The 15956-nt window shown below is 35.9% G+C and overlaps 2 protein-coding genes across 3 annotated transcripts; one reads left to right on the forward strand and one right to left on the reverse strand.

Annotated features, from left to right (window-relative positions):
- The first annotated feature begins 775 nt into the window (after positions 1–775).
- LOC132141129 (CCR4-NOT transcription complex subunit 6-like) lies at positions 776–12654 on the forward strand. Of its 2 annotated transcripts, none has more exons than XM_059550383.1 (13): positions 776–937; positions 3652–3773; positions 3994–4180; positions 4504–4589; positions 4692–4781; positions 4864–4932; positions 5021–5178; positions 5551–5705; positions 6316–6467; positions 7426–7653; positions 7807–8009; positions 8177–8382; positions 11845–12654. In XM_059550383.1, exons 2-13 carry the CDS (start codon positions 3662–3664, stop codon positions 11879–11881), a joined length of 1683 nt encoding a protein of 560 aa, XP_059406366.1. In that variant the 5' UTR covers positions 776–937; positions 3652–3661; the 3' UTR covers positions 11882–12654. The 2 variants fall into 2 exon arrangements, with proteins under 2 accessions (XP_059406366.1, XP_059406367.1); XM_059550384.1 differs by having other exon boundaries at positions 11848–12654.
- On the reverse strand, positions 12652–13870 carry LOC132141130 (C-X-C motif chemokine 2-like). The gene is made up of 4 exons (XM_059550385.1): positions 13717–13870; positions 13321–13453; positions 12979–13062; positions 12652–12871 (listed from the first exon to the last, which is right to left on the reverse strand). Exons 1-4 carry the CDS (start codon positions 13778–13780, stop codon positions 12829–12831), a joined length of 324 nt encoding a protein of 107 aa, XP_059406368.1. The 5' UTR covers positions 13781–13870; the 3' UTR covers positions 12652–12828.
- Positions 13871–15956: the final 2086 nt, after the last annotated feature.

A 15956-nucleotide genomic window follows, 5' to 3' on the forward strand; every position in this document is an offset into this window, starting at 1 on the left:
AAACAATTAATATGCTCGCTATAAAATTTACCCGATTTTCCACCATAATCTTGTTTTAGCAGATTTTAGATCTTTCAAAGGGAAACAGCAACAAAATTCGTTATTTGTCCCATTTATATCAAATAATCCAAAACTCCAGCCTGAAAAGGTTGCAAGCTAAAGGTAAAAATGCAGTAATAAGTTCTGTTATAAATTCAACCTTGCATGTTTAAATAGATAATTCCCCATAAGAATAATCATATTACCTATACGTTTGAAGGCATACTATATTAAAACAAAGCTGTATCGTATTTTTACAAGAGCACAGTGTTCTCCACTTCAAGCCATATTTCAGACTAAAATTTAAAGAATCGTTCTTTGAGTCGGATGTTTTTATGAATTGATTGAGCCGGTTCGCCAAACCGTTCCGAGCTGTTCGTTTACGAAACGAATTGAACCGGTAGTGGATCTCGATTCACCTATCTACTCTGAATTAAGTATTGTTTAATGAAAATGTAAATTTAAGTTCCAAATGTTTTATGGGTTTTTTTGTAAGCTGAATCATGGCTGCAGCTAACTGAACTAGAATACATAAAATTACAAACACCCTTATTAATAGAACTAACATCCAACTGCCAACATGTTGTGACTTTATGGAATGTTTTTAATAAAATGTTGTGCGACGTCAGGGGCCAAGTGACGCAACTGCGTAATGGCGTAAAATAACAGCGAAATCTGTTGTTTGAATCGCTTTTTAAAAACTGCCTGTTCAAAAGAACCGATTCGCGTAAACGAGTCGGACTTCTTATCGTTGGTTAAGGGGACTGTAGACTGGAGCGGAAGCTCAGAGTGTTGTCCTTCCTTCTGCCCGAGTCTCAGGATGAGGATCGGTCGCAGCTTGTCTGTATGTCTCTGATCATATCACACCAGCAGTTCCTCTCCCACCTCCCGAATGCAGGTAAGACCACACGTACTGCATTCCGGTGTGTTGTTTTTGCGTTCTTGATATCTTTGGGTGTCAAATACGCACGCCGTCACCAGCTCTACTTCCAGAGGATCGGCTAAGGAGACGGTGTGTGCTGTAACTAAATAAACACGAGATAACCGTGTTTCAGCCCATTACACAACACATAGTTTATCCTGATTAATAGATGACCGTATTTGGCGATGAAGATGAACGTCTGATCTGGTGGCACGGCCAGATCTGCTCCTGCTTTTCATGTTGTGCTTGACAGCTCACCAACCAAACTCAACTTTGTGCATTCCCTGACAAAGCAAGAATAGCTAATAATAATAGTCTTACATAACACAAACATCGTTATTGGAGTAGTTGACAACTGCACTAGGTCGTTGACACGCTTTTAACTGTAACGCGAAACAACGCGGTGTTTTTCAAGGCGTTTTGAACATTAAATCCAAGTTGGGTTCAGCTCGGAACGTGTGTTTGTTTTATAAGTAGAAGTTACTTGGTAACTTCAAAGAGCGTGTTACGTAACGCCTCGGCTGTCCTTATCGTTTGCGTATGCGCCGTGGCGTTCAGTCAAATCACTTTTATTGTCACATGACCAAATACACAGGGGTTTAGTGACAGATAAAGAGCACAAAATTCATAATACACACATTGAACTCAGTATACACATAATGTATACTTAATTTTCTTAATATACAATATATAGAATTATATATACAACATGAAAAATCCAACACCTATACATAAATAAATACAAATAAAACAGCAGAAAGGTGACACTGGACCGGTCGTAATGGTCTTTTTTTTAAATTAAGACTTTTACCTAATCTGAAAGCTGAATAAATAAGCTTTTACTTGATATACAGTTTGTAAGGTTAGGACGATATTTGGAGATGCAACTATTTGAAAATCTGGAATCTGAGGGTGCAAAAAAAAAACAAAATATTGAGAAAATCATATTTAAAGACGTCCAAATTAAGTTTTGAGCAATGCACTGATCAAAAAAATTAGTTTTGATATATTTATAGTAGGAAATGTATTAAATATCTTCATGGAATATTATTTTTCCTTAATATCGTAATAATTTTCGGCATAAAAGAAAAATCAATCATTTTGACCCACAGAATGTATTGTTGACTATTGCTACAAATATACCCGTGCTACAGACTGGTTTTGTGGTCCAGGGTCACAAATGTACAATGTTGATTAGAGTTAAGACGTACGGTTGCTGTGCTGAATGATGGTCTGATATATACACTAATATGAATATGAAATCTAGTCCAAAGACCAGCTGAATTAATAAAGTGCCTGAAGTACTGCATGTAAGAAAACATTTACAAGCTATAATTGAGAAGCATGATATGTTGTACCCGAACAGCTCTTTGGCAGTGTGCTCTTGTGTATGTAACAGCTGTGACTGAATGATTACAGCGCACCGCATGTTCTGTCTATACAAGGCAAATAAGGGCAGTCGTCTCGTCTGTTTAAAAGCTCTCGCTGGTGATTTTGCCTATTAATAGTCTGTTATGTGAAAGTGCCATTTTGCTTTCATCTTTTACAGCCGAAAGGGATTGATTTAAACGCACACAAAACTATTGTAACGTCTCCAAAGTTCAACTGAGTTAAACTCTGTCAGTGCCCTAGACTCCATAATGTTTTGGCTCGGCATCAGAGATATCATCTACTCAAACAGTTCAATGTAACAGCGTAAACATCAGCTGTCTGTCTCTCAGTAAGCACTCAGGATCTCACATGTTGGCCTGTTATCTAGAACATACAATATTGATCAGAAGTATTTTATTTTATTATTTTTATTATTTTATTTTATTTATCTGAAGAAATGAATACTTTTATTCAGCAAGAGTGCATTAAATGATTAAAAGTGACAGTAAAGGGATTTATAATTATTATAAAATGTTTTATTTAATGTAAATGCTATTCTTTTAAACTTTATATTTTTCAAAGAATGTTCATGAAAATGTATCACAGTTTTCAAAAAAAATATTAAACCGCACAAATCTTACACTGATAATGGTAAGAAGTAGTTCTCGAGCAGCTTATTATAATGATTTCCAAAATTAAAGATGGTAATGGCTGCTGAAAATGTAGCTTTGTAGACTGGGATGAATTGCATTTAAAAATATATTTAAATAGTAAACAAACAACTATTTAAAATTATAATAATACTTATATTATGTTTTTTTCTAACTGTATTTTTGATTAAATAAATGTAGCCTTGATGAGCATAAGAGACTTCTTAACAATCTCAAAAAAACTACAGATTATATTTTTATATTTTACTGCTTCACTTGGTACCTATGCATTCATTTTATTTAGCTTTATTTTAAATTCAACTTAAGTAATCCTTACTGATGTAAAAAATAATAATAATAATAATAAAGAAAGTTTTTACTTTGCACAAGTTGAAGTGCAGTTGTTGGTTTATTGTCTGATTTACTATACATGATGTTTACATAATGTCAGTTTGTCAAAGGGTGACCTGGCTTGATCTGAGGCCTTAGAGTCACTGAGTCCTGAACTGACCACTACAATTACAATTATAATGCAAGCTGGCTCATAGATCAGGCTTTCAACTTTCTCTCAGTTTATGATGATTTCTTACAAAAATATAAAAAAAGATTAATGACATATTGTAGCAAAGAGAAATGGTGACTAATTGATCGTTTTCTTTGTATTTTCAGATTAACAGGCATGCCAAAGGAAAAATATGATCCTCCAGACCCACGCAGATTATATACCATCATGTCAGCCGAGGAAGCAGCCAGTGGGAAGAAGTCACACTGGACCGAGTTGGAGATTTCTGGTTAGATATAATTCCTCAGTTGACTCTTTGGCGCAACTCATAATTTTTATTTTTATGGAGGGTACAGTACACTGACATGAGAGTAATTAATGAATAAATAGGTGAACGTGAAAGCCTACTTATATTTTCTTTTATCCAAAAGTGATGTACTTATCAGTATGTGTGTTCTTTGGGACATTTGTAGAAAACAGTTTACTCTGTCTGTGATTTTGTGGTACAGGGCGGGTCAGAAGTCTAAGCAGCTCACTATGGACGCTGACCCATCTGACTGCTCTCCACATCAACAACAACAACCTGAGCCGGCTTCCTGCTGAAATCGCAAAGCTACCCCATCTCGTCTACCTAAACCTGTCCTCCAACAAACTGCGCAGCCTGCCAGCAGAACTCGGCAACATGGTGACTCTCAGGTATGCAACAAAACAGACAGATTCCCATCAGAATGAAGTTCAGTAAAACAGTTCTATTGGCCTTTCAGCATTATTACAGATAATAAAGTGCCATTATTATTTTTCCTTTTACAACAAAACATTAAAAGACCAGAAAGACAGAATATATAAATTAATAAATAATTAGGATGTGACTCAACTGGACTTATCAATAGTTTATGCCTTTTTGTTCACTTTAAGTGATTTTATTTTATTTATTTGTTATACTAAACAGACATCTTTTTTTATTGTCACATTTGTTTATTTCTTTATGTGTGTTGGTTTTTAATTTTTTTTTTTTTTAGGGAATTGCTTTTGAACAACAATTGTTTACGAGTTTTGCCTTATGAGCTTGGTCGGTTGTTCCAGTTGCAAACCCTTGGACTCAAAGGTAAAGATTTTTTTTTTTTTTCAATCCAATGTTGTTTTATATTATGCAGAACAAGCATGCAATTTTGTTTTATTAGGCCTGAGAACAATATTTCTTTCCCAGGTAATCCATTGTCCCAAGATATACTCAACCTGTATCAGGAGCCTGATGGAACAAGGAAATTGTTAAATTACATGCTTGACAATCTTGCAGGTAATAATGGAAAGAGGTACATAGCTGCTTATTAACACTATACAGATAAGTTATTAATTTAATTTCCCCCTCCCAATATAAGTCCACCCAGAACAACTCCCCCAAAGACCTTGGATCACTTTGAGGGAGCGAGACCAAATGATGCCCACAGGTACATACTGCTAGCATCCTGTCACTGGCTTTTAAAAATGATGAATTATCAAGGAGCAAGGCTAATAGAAAATTTTTGTGTCCTCAAGCTGTGTTCACAGTAATGTGCTACAACGTACTGTGCGACAAGTATGCAACAAGACAGTTGTATGGCTACTGTCCCTCATGGGCCCTTAACTGGGAGTACAGGAAGAAGGGCATCATGGAGGAGATCACTAACTGTGATGCTGACATCATTAGCCTGCAGGTATGAAGCTCCCGTTTCAGAATGAAAAAGGAAATCTCAAACACAATTAGAAATGTGTACACTTACCATTTAAAAGTTTTGAATTGGTATGGTAAAATCTTTTAAAGTACTCTCTTATTCTCACCAAGGCTGCTTTTATTTGATCAAAATACAGTAAACATAATACTGCAAAATATTATTATAGTTTAACTTTCCAATAACTACCTCTCATGCCTCATGTAACTTCCAATATGATAAATAAGTATATAGTTATATCTTTACACAAAAAATGAAGCTTAGTTATTATGTGTAACAATACATTTCATGTGGCGTGTGTGTGGTTTTAATATCAGCAGTGTTTTATACTTTGCTCTAATGCTCATTCATGTGCAGGAGGTGGAAACAGAGCAGTACTACACTTTCTTTCTGGAAACACTGAAAGAACGTGGATATGATGGCTATTTCTGTCCAAAGTCTCGTGCCAAACTCATGTCAGAACAGGAGCGGAAACATGTGGATGGCTGTGCTGTCTTCTTCAAGACCGACAAGTGAGAATTATTTTCTATCTTCCTACAAGGTTTAAAAGGGTTATGAACGGAGAAATCAAAATTCCCTTGAAATATATATATTATTTTATTATTTATTTATTATTTTTATTTATACATATATATATAAGAGGTCATTGTGCTATAAAAGCATTCTGTAAGTTTCAGAACTCAAATATTTCTAATTAGTCTAAAAAAAGCATATATTGAAGCCAGTCTGCCAAAAAAAATGACAGGTTGGAATGTGTCACTGTTAACTAATAGTGTGGCTAAACACCACCTCCTCAGAAGTAGATCAACGCCTGTTCTACATCACTGCATGTTTAGCCCCGCCCACAGATTCACACACATAGATGGTAAATGACAGAAATTATCAACTTTATTTGATTTACTTTATTTTGAATAAAGTTCCAGACCATGTCAGTAAGAACTTAGTCCTTTGTTCAACAAAACAGGACAGAAAAAAAGCCTATTACCTCTAAATTATGTTTTTTGATTGTGACCCTTGATCACATTATAAGTGGACCTCAGAGAAAAGAGTAAAATAATACAAAAAGACCCCTTTAAAGTGAAATTATATTAAGCTCATCTATTGCACTTTTTTACATTCTAGATTTGCTCTGGTGCAGAAACACACAGTGGAGTTCAATCAGGTTGCCATGGCAAACTCAGAGGGTTCGGAGGTTATGCTAAACAGAGTCATGACCAAAGATAACATCGGAGTAGCTGTCCTGTTGGAAGTGAAGAAAGACTTGTTTGCTAGCGGTAAGGACCCTGAGTGATGAATGTGAACATTGAAATAGCTCAATTTAGGTTTCCTGTTCTTCATGGACACACCATCTATTTAGATTTGTCCTGTAGATGGCAATAAATCACTACATTAGAAATGTTTACATGAGAGGACAGTAAAAAAGTGAAAGTGACTGGACATGTGGCCAAGTATGGTGTCCCATACTCTGAATTTGTGCTCAGCATTTGTGGAGCAGAGGGCAGTCTATTCTGTGGTGTCCGGGGAACAGTTGGAGGTTCGGTGCCTTACTCAAGGGTCTCACCTCAGTCATGGTATTGAAGGTGGAGAATAACTACTGTCTCTGGAAATGAATTACAATAATTCATTCAGAACTGTACAATAGATTATATTTCAGTAGAATTAAGTTTGACCCTTAAAATTATTCAACATAGAAGATATTTATTCATGACATTGTATTTTTTACATTTTGTTGTGTGTGGCAAGTTAGGAAATTGTTGGATATTGAAAATAACATCAGTAGCATTCAGTAGCAAATGAAAAAAATAATATTTATATCTGACAAAATTTTGTAAGCCAAGTTAGTCATAAGTAATGTGATGCTCTGATAAATAAAATGAACTTCTATGGTTGAATTCAGTATTAGGTTGGATTTCAGTGATAATGTACTTTCTATTTACTTCATGATGACTCAATACAGCTGAATACTTTTTATGAGCATACACATATTTTGATGACTTTATTTTTATTTATCTGCATTATTTCTTCTTTCTCAGCATACCCCCCCCCCCCCCCCCCCCCAAAAAAAAAATCAATCTACATTATTGTTGCATTTTCAAAAGATTGCGATATTGATTACACTTTGCAAACAGAGTTTACTGTTTATATTTGGCTTTTGACTTCCTCTGAACTGGGAGCAAAATATCTTATTTAGATGCTACAACTCCCATTCATTTTACTGGTGTTATAATGCAGGTTTAAAGCAGCCTTCAGAGAAACAGCTCCTGCTGGTAGCTAATGCCCACATGCACTGGGATCCGGAGTACTCCGATGTGAAGCTCATCCAGACAATGATGTTCCTGTCTGAGCTAAAGAGCATCGCTGAGAGAGCATCGGAATCCATCAACTCTGCATCACCCACGTCAGACACCAGCTCCATCCCTATCGTCCTGTGCGCTGACCTCAACTCTCTCCCAGACTCTGGTGAGCAATGTTTACTAAGGATAAATAGTTAGAGGAAATGGAGAACTCACTTGAATTACCCTTTAATGTCAATTTAAGAGAAATATTGACTTTTTTTAATATTGTTGAGATTTTTGCCTCTGATTCCTCATGAAGCTGTTGTCTTCTTCACAGGTGTGGTGGAGTATCTGAGTAATGGTGGAGTTGCAGAAAATCACAAAGACTTTAAGGAACTGCGTTACAGCGATTGTATAACCAACTTCAGTTGCAACAGTAAAAATGGCAAGCCTGATGGCAGTATCACGCACAGTTTCCTGCTGAAGAGTGCCTATGAGGGGAATCTCATGCCCTACACCAACTACACCTATGACTTCAAGGTCAGGAGATATTTAGGTTTCACAATTTTAGTGAACGGTAACATTCTTCCTTATTGAATTGCACAGAAACCTGTGATCTATAAGGCTGCTGCTGGCTCCTGAATTTAAATTATTGTCACCGATTTTTATGTACTCCCTTTTAAAACATGCTTTCTCCTTTTTTGTAGGGTGTGATTGACTACATTTTCTTCTCTAAGACACACATGCGTGTTCTGGGCGTTCTGGGTCCACTGGAGACTCAGTGGCTGAAGGACAACAACATAACGGGCTGCCCCCACCCACACATCCCTTCCGACCACTTTTCCCTCCTGGCTCAGCTGGAGTACCAACCGCCCTTACCCCCCATCAACGGGTTGCATCTGCCTGTCCACAGGTAGTGCAGCCCCGCTTCCCCTACTCATCTAAATCCCCAAACCATGGACGAACCCCTATGATGAGCCCCTACAAATATAGGCACACACATTAAGGAGTGAAGTACTCACCAACTTTGTTCCTTTTTAACCTTTGCACAGGATTATATGATCTTATTATTATGTTTTCCAACCTGAAAACAAAAGCTCAATACCAAATTAGGGTTGGGATTCTCTGTTTGGTACCAAACAAACGCTGCTTTCAGGGAAATCCATCTGTTTGTCTGAATTTAAATGTGAGATTGTATAAGCCATGTGTCAGTTATTTGGATGCTAGGAATGTGTAACTTAAGGGAAGGCCGATCATGTAGCATAACAATGTCAGCACGAGTGTTACAAAAACTTTGATTCAATCAGCATCCTCTTTTAAATTCCCCTTCAGTGTCTTTAAATATTTATGATGCCATTCAAATTCGGAAATTTCCCAGTACAAAAAAAAACACATTTTTCTCTTTATTGTGCTACATCAAATATTATAGTAGTGACCGCATCCTGTGCATTACAAATTCAAGTTCCCCCATTTAACATTACTGCAGGATGGATTTGCATTAAGGATTATAAACTGAAAAGCTGTAGTAAGGTTGGAATTTTCAACAATGTGTTATTAATTGAAAATTATTAATAGTGCAATGTAAAGTATTATGCAAACTTGTCTTTAAGTCCAAAATGTACACTATTAAAGAGGATCCCAGCCCTACTGATTATAACCCAGCTGTGCTGTTTTCTCTTGCTGCTTGCATTGGCATCTAAATCACATTACCATACTGATGTATATTTAAACAATATACTCATCACTCCCTGCCTCAGTGATGTCATCATGCCAGCAAGCGTCTCCAAACAATATCTGAATGGCAGGTGATTGACATTATTGAGACAATTTATAATTGCTACAGAAGACTACTTAAGAGTTTAAGGCATAGTTCACCCAAAAATGACTCAAAACTCTATGCCTTTATTTTTTAATTTTGAGGTGAACTTTGTCTTTAACTATAATTCAGGCTAATTCAGCTTAGTCCAGTTGTTTCGTATTTGTTTCAGTGGTAATGGATTGTCAGCTGCATTGGTACAGAATGAATGTTAATTTATGTTTAGAAATGTCATTTTGTGTTTTGTTGGAGAAGAGAAATGACAAAAAATGTCATTTTATTTGTTTGGCACAACTAAGAGCATTTACATAGTTAGAGGCCTTTCTCATTGTTATATCTACGTTTTTATGGTTTTCAAGGTTGGCAAGACATAATCATTTGCTAAATTTCTCTAAAAGCTGTAATACACTTCACAACTTTTAAAACTGAAACACATTTTTAACAAATAAACTCGTGTTCTTCCGAACAAAACAAACTCATGCAGAAACGTGGCATTAGCTATGTTTCCAATCACCTATTTTAATGCACATTTTGGGATATTGCATAAAAAAGGGTTAAAATGGCAAGATGCACATAAATTCTAAGAATGTGCATAAAACTTGTACTCGCTCAATTATGTCACATACATTTCTTATACAGTGAGAAAACATGCACATAAACCAAAAAACACTTTTACCAAATAAATTCCTCAATGCACATCAAAAAAGACACGTGACTTTGCAATAGGACAGCAACTGGACCAACCAACAGACCGATTTCATTGCACAGCATCTGAAATGCTAGTTTTGCCATTCTAAAATGCTTGAGGAAAGTCTAGTCAAACTGCTTCATTATAATTAACTCCTAGAACTGCGCTCCCAAACAGCAGCCTCCGAAAATAAGATAACATGACCGTATTATGTCTGCATGCTCTAAGTTGTATACAATTTATTGTATATAAAAAAATCATAATTATATACAGTGCCTTTGTGATATTTAGCGCAACTTAATAATCAGGAAGTGACGATTTTGTTATATTCAACTCCCTGAATGGAAACAATACTTTAGGCCTATTCTGTGATTTATGTTTTATTCAATATTCCAAATTTGCGCACAAGTTTAATTCGTAACTTTGAAAGAAAACATAGCTAATGTTAGAAGATGCATAGTCTCAGCTTCAGGTATTGAGTGAATGTCTGATACATATGGCACACAAAATTAGAAACACTTCAGGAGTTTCGAAGTCATCATCAGATTGATTGAATTCTACAGAATTTCGGTGACACACGTGTGGAGCGTTCTTTAACGTTCCACCTGGAAAAAAAGATGCCGTGGCGCCAAACCCCCTCATGGAAGCACAAAGCCATCATATTTACAACTGAGACAATGGCTGCTAATCAGGAACAACTAAATGCTAGGTTTTCAAAAGTATGTGAAATATGTCAAGTTCGCATAGACTATAAAATTGGTTCAACAGTTTTAAACACTGGTCTGTTACTGTGGGGACATTTCCATGCCCCTTAACATGACCGGACACAAAACGAAACGTGATTGGTTCCTTTACCTGTCAGTCATATGGCCTCTTGGGCGGTCCTTGGCCACTTCCCAGACCTTCTATCATCAGTTTTGAAGGTCTGGCTATGCAAGACTAGAGAAGCAAAACCAAATTAAATCAATATGTGTTGAAAAATTGGCTCCGAAATTACTGATATGCTCAGGTTGGACAAAGTCATAGTCCGAAAACAACAACAAAAAAAGTCTGTGCCCATCATACACCATGTGATTTTCTGTGAAATCTGTCAACTCAAATCTGCATTTGTTCTGACATAGGCAGCTAGTGTCAATTTGTCAACACTGTAAATCTGGGCAAACGTTGTGTAGTGCATTGCAGACTTTATCTGAATTTGGGCAAAAACGTATACATATTCTAAAGCGTTTATTTGATGTCAGTGGCATTAGTGTTGTTGTCTGTCACATGACTACTGTGGAAACATTTCCCTGCATGAATTCTGACTTCAATAAACCGAAAGTCCTTTGTTCAAGCTAGCAGCCATCAAAATGTTTAATGCTTAAAGCTTCTTGAGTTAAAATTCTGCAGCATTTATGATGTTTAACCTATGAGGAGAACTGGTTGTTTATACTACTTGCATGTTCAACACATCCAGGGTCACGTATGTCTATTTGGACAAAGTTATAGCTTTTCTAACATGCTTCGGGAGACTGTGCCTTGTTCTGTGTTGAGCTTGTCTGAGTTAAACATTTCAGAAGGAAAGGTCAGAGTTGCTGAAGTGGACTGTTAAGTGTTGGATTATGTGTGCTGCATGTTACTTATAACTGCCATTAGACCTTAGAAAACAAATAACCACACTGATTGACTCCCATCCCTGTTAAATGTAATGACATTTTTGATTAGGTTTTTTAGTCGGCAAAAAACATTTTTGACATTGCATCATTTCTAAAATTGGAATGCCTTATGATCATGAGTGCTTTCGCTTTTTTGTCACTTTTGCAAACTGATTGATAAGTAGAGCATTCCTCTTTTATCAAAACTGTGCCTAGTCTGAACCATCTTTTCTACAGCAGTACTGCCTGTGAAAGCAAGACGCTTACAGAGTGAGCCAGCACCAGCATCCATCCCAGTGCCCTTCCATCCACTCATCCATTCATCTGTCCATCTCTTCTCTTCACCAGAGAGACACGATGACTCCTAAAGTGGACATGATCCAGATATAATGTTGTTATTAAAACATGTCATGGTCAGCAGTGATAAGCCGATTTGTTTTGAAAAAATGGCAGGATCTTAAATCTTTCTGTTTAGAAGTTGAGAAAATTACAATTGTCTGCCTAGTTAGTGGTGGCAGTATTTTTTTTTCTGATGGATACTTGTATATGTTCTCCTCAGAAATTCCCATTGAACAAGATGAAATAGTTCCTCTTAGCAATGGTCTTATTTTAATCCAGACTGACAAACAAGCTGTATTCTTAAACTAGTCACGATCTCATGTGGAAAATAGCAGTAGTCTTTCATTGAATGTTTATTATGGGAACATGGTTTGATGACAAATTCAAATTAAGGAAGGACTTGCTTGATTGTAAGGCATTGTTTTGCCATGAACCTTGAGACACAACGATTAGAATATCCAAAAATGAGCATTTCCCAATGTGATGATAAATCTTTATCACTGGAGACTTTTTTCATGCAGTTTCTCCTCAACTGAGGAATACACATTTTGTAACTCTTATTTAGTCTATAAACATATATGGTGATGATATGGGGGAAAAAATATTTCCGTTTGCAAATGTAAATGGTGCTACATGTGGCCCATTTGTAAAACAAACTTGTCAAAGTCTCTCTCTAAAGGCAATAAAGATGTCATTTTAAAGAAAGAAGGTTGTGAGATTTTTATTTTAAAATAATAATTACAGGTTTTGTAGACAGACTTTTTTTAATTTGTTACTGCGTAAATATGGTCTCATAACGATAAGCACACTTGTGTTGACTGTTTGAATGAAAAAGAATAACCGAAAAGTAGGAAATGGAAAGTTGTTCTTGTTCACTTTGATTTATGCCCCAGTGGGCACAGCAGTTTCCTTTGCAGCTCTTCTACTGTAGGAAAATGAAACAAAAGATGACATTTAGACAATGCAAAGAAAAAAAAAGGTCAAATCTAGATTAGACGTTCTTGATTTTGGGAGTTAAGACTTAAACCCTACCTCCTCATTACTTTTGAGATGACATTGTTGATCCATTGTGCATCAGGGTTTATGCAAACTGTTTGGTTGTCCTTTTTGGTAATCCTAAGGAATTTAAAAAGATTTCATAAACATATGCAACAATATGTACCTGTCTTACACATATCGGCTTAATATGTGTGGGCAATAAGTGACATTTGTCTGAGAGCTGCGTGGGCTAATGAGAAAATAATATTACGTATTTTTGAGAGCGCTGAGGTTTGTCAGAACAGAGGAAACATGCACCCCTTTGCACATTTCCCTCATGTCTGTGATTGAAGTGTGTGTGCCACCAACGTGTAGAGGCAAAACATCGTGACTCACAAGATCTCGGTTTTGCGACAGTGTGCTCCCGGAGGCACGATCTCAATCCTCTGGAACACCCGAGTTGGGATTTTGGCTGAGGTGGTGGTCACACACTGACACTTGTTGGAACCAAAGCCTTCCATTGGCAATGCTAAAAGAAGCCATGTGCATAGAGTTAGAATTATATTTCTCTAAAGAATAATGTTGAATAAATAAGAAATAAATAATTAATGCAGAATAAATGGCTAATTTGTAAAACAAAATAATAATAATAATTACGACTACAGCACTATTATTCTGCAGTAAATTATAGCACATTTTAACAGATCCACTTTTAAACTTTGAAAGCAATATACAGACTATTATCTATTTATAAAACACCATATAATATGGTAAAATAAAAGAAACTCTTACCACAGATGGTTGTGAAGCAGCACACTGCAGAAGCTGCCAGCAGTACGAAAGAGAGCAAAGACATGTTGAGGCTGAGATCAGTTGTGTTGAAGCAAGTCTAGGACAAGAGGCTCTTCTGCCCAGTTTATATTGATGCTCAAAAGAGGAAGTGATAAACCTATAATAGCAAGTGGTTAAAAAAGAATATGCGTAAGAGTGGGAGTTTTACTGTCAGGGGAAAATAATTAAAGGAGGTGGGAAGCATCTCAAAATGTAATAATAAATATTACATTATTATTGTACTTAAATGTTCATAATGTATTGATTTTCTCAAAATTTAATAAAATCTTGAGCTCACAATGTAATAACAATTTATAAATGTAATAACAATTTTTCACATAATTTTATTGGTTATTGTAGGAGAAATGTATTACATTATGAACACACTGTGGCACCTTAGAATGTAATCACAGTTATAAGGTAATTCCAATTTAAAACATTAGTATGTTTACAATATCATAATTATCTTTCAATACAGTACTGTACATTTGAGCACAAAACATAATCATAGTTTTATTTAAAAGTAAATTAGGCTTATTAGGCTACATTATGAACTTTTATTTTTTATAAAAAGCGTACTAATTTTGTGATTATGACGTGCTTAATTTTTGGAGACAGAGGCCTGGTTTCCCAGACAGGGCTTATACTAAGCCAGGATTAGGCCATATAGTTCAGGTAGGACATTTAAGTAATTTTTATTAAGGTTACCTTAGAAAAAAACACGACTAGTATGCATTTTGAGACAAAATAAAGGCACTGATATATTTTAAGGTCAGTCAGTATGAGTTTCTTTCAGTTGAAACAAATCAGACTTTAGTCTGGCATTAGGCTTAAGCCTTTGTCAAACCGGGATGTAATCATTTAAAAGGTTGTTATAAAAACTTGTATATATTCTAAATGTATAGACCTAATGTATTTATAATTTTGGCGATAAAAGATGTTTATATATACTCAGGTAAATGTCACTTGACTGACACATTCTTCACAGGCTGTTATACTGATGATTTCCCAGGTTAAAAGAGACAGAAATGATGCGTGATTATAAATTGTGCTTTATTTTTCAACATTATCCCCTGACGTACATTCATGTTATGACTTGTATTAAAGTGAAGAATTTTGGATTTAACTTGTGCTCCATGCTGCCATTGTCTGAGGGAGATAACGCGATCTACCCCAGACTACATTAAACTTTGGAAACTTTTATATTTTCAAAATTTTTTAACAATTATGAATTATGCTTTTAATTTCAACGTTGATCCTAGCAATAAATTAAAATATATTTATATGTAAACACTGTCATTGTCATTGTTCAGTCTTTTGTTCATTTTCTGGCTCTGCTCGGTGTTCATCTTCAGTTCTCTCTTCACAGCAGTTCAGTCAGTGTACTGTTTGAGTAAATGAATTACTCCGTGATATTGGTTTGTTTGAACTCAGAGGGAGTGTCAGCCACATTAAAAAAGTTAACAGTTGAAGTCATTTCTGGATAAATGCGTATTGGAGACACGAACCGTTTAAAACGATTCAGTTCGATTTGGTGAACTGGTTCAAAAAGATCCGGTTACATTCGCGAACCGGATATGACAAACTGCTTTGTTTTGAACTCGCTCACAACAGACACGGAAGAGAAGACAATGATGAATAAAGTCATAGTTTTTGCTATTTTTGGACCAAATTGTATTTTCGATGCTTCAAAAAATTCTAACTGACCCTCTGATGTCACATGGACTACTTTGATTATGTTTTTCTTACCTTTCTGGACATGGACAGAATACCGTACACACAGCTTCAATGGAGGGACTGAGAGCTCTCGGACTAAATCTAAAATATCTTAAACTGTGTTCTGATTTTTGGGTGAACTATCCCTTTAAATCAAACATGAAATCAAAAATTACAATATTTATTTGTTAGCGCACATTGCTAGTCGTAAATTTAACAATTAATCTGTGCAAGTTAATCCTCTGAAATATATATATATATTTTTGGTAATCTTTAATGAAAATCTGATCATTTGATTCCGCTCTGGCATGCCTTCTCTGATGATGTCAGTTTGACGGCTTGGGCAGAACATGCCCCTCCAACCACTTAGTCTGCTGTGAGTGAGAAATGAGAGGAGGAGCGCAAAAATAAAACCTCGTCATCTACTCAATATCCCGTTTGAGCTGGAAATACGCCACCACAATGAAATCCAGTAGGCAGCAATT

The sequence above is a fragment of the Carassius carassius genome, chromosome 5 (assembly GCF_963082965.1).
Source record: "Carassius carassius chromosome 5, fCarCar2.1, whole genome shotgun sequence".
Taxonomy (NCBI): Eukaryota; Metazoa; Chordata; class Actinopteri; order Cypriniformes; family Cyprinidae; genus Carassius; species Carassius carassius.

What these genes read in the sequence shown, in the direction of transcription:
- LOC132141129 (XM_059550383.1), top strand. Translation starts at nt 3,662, where the DNA reads ATGCCAAAGGAAAAATATGATCCTCCAGACCCACGCAGATTATATACC. An exon ending in GACCGAGTTGGAGATTTCTG is followed by an intron (nt 3,774 to 3,993) that starts GTTAGATATAAT and finishes TTTGTGGTACAG; the next exon opens with GGCGGGTCAGAAGTCTAAGC. An exon ending in CATGCTTGACAATCTTGCAG is followed by an intron (nt 4,782 to 4,863) that starts GTAATAATGGAA and finishes TCCCAATATAAG; the next exon opens with TCCACCCAGAACAACTCCCC.
- LOC132141130 (XM_059550385.1), bottom strand. Translation starts at nt 13,780, where the DNA reads ATGTCTTTGCTCTCTTTCGTACTGCTGGCAGCTTCTGCAGTGTGCTGC. An exon ending in CTGCTTCACAACCATCTGTG is followed by an intron (nt 13,454 to 13,716) that starts GTAAGAGTTTCT and finishes GGCTTCTTTTAG; the next exon opens with CATTGCCAATGGAAGGCTTT. An exon ending in ATCTCAAAAGTAATGAGGAG is followed by an intron (nt 12,872 to 12,978) that starts GTAGGGTTTAAG and finishes ATTTTCCTACAG; the next exon opens with TAGAAGAGCTGCAAAGGAAA.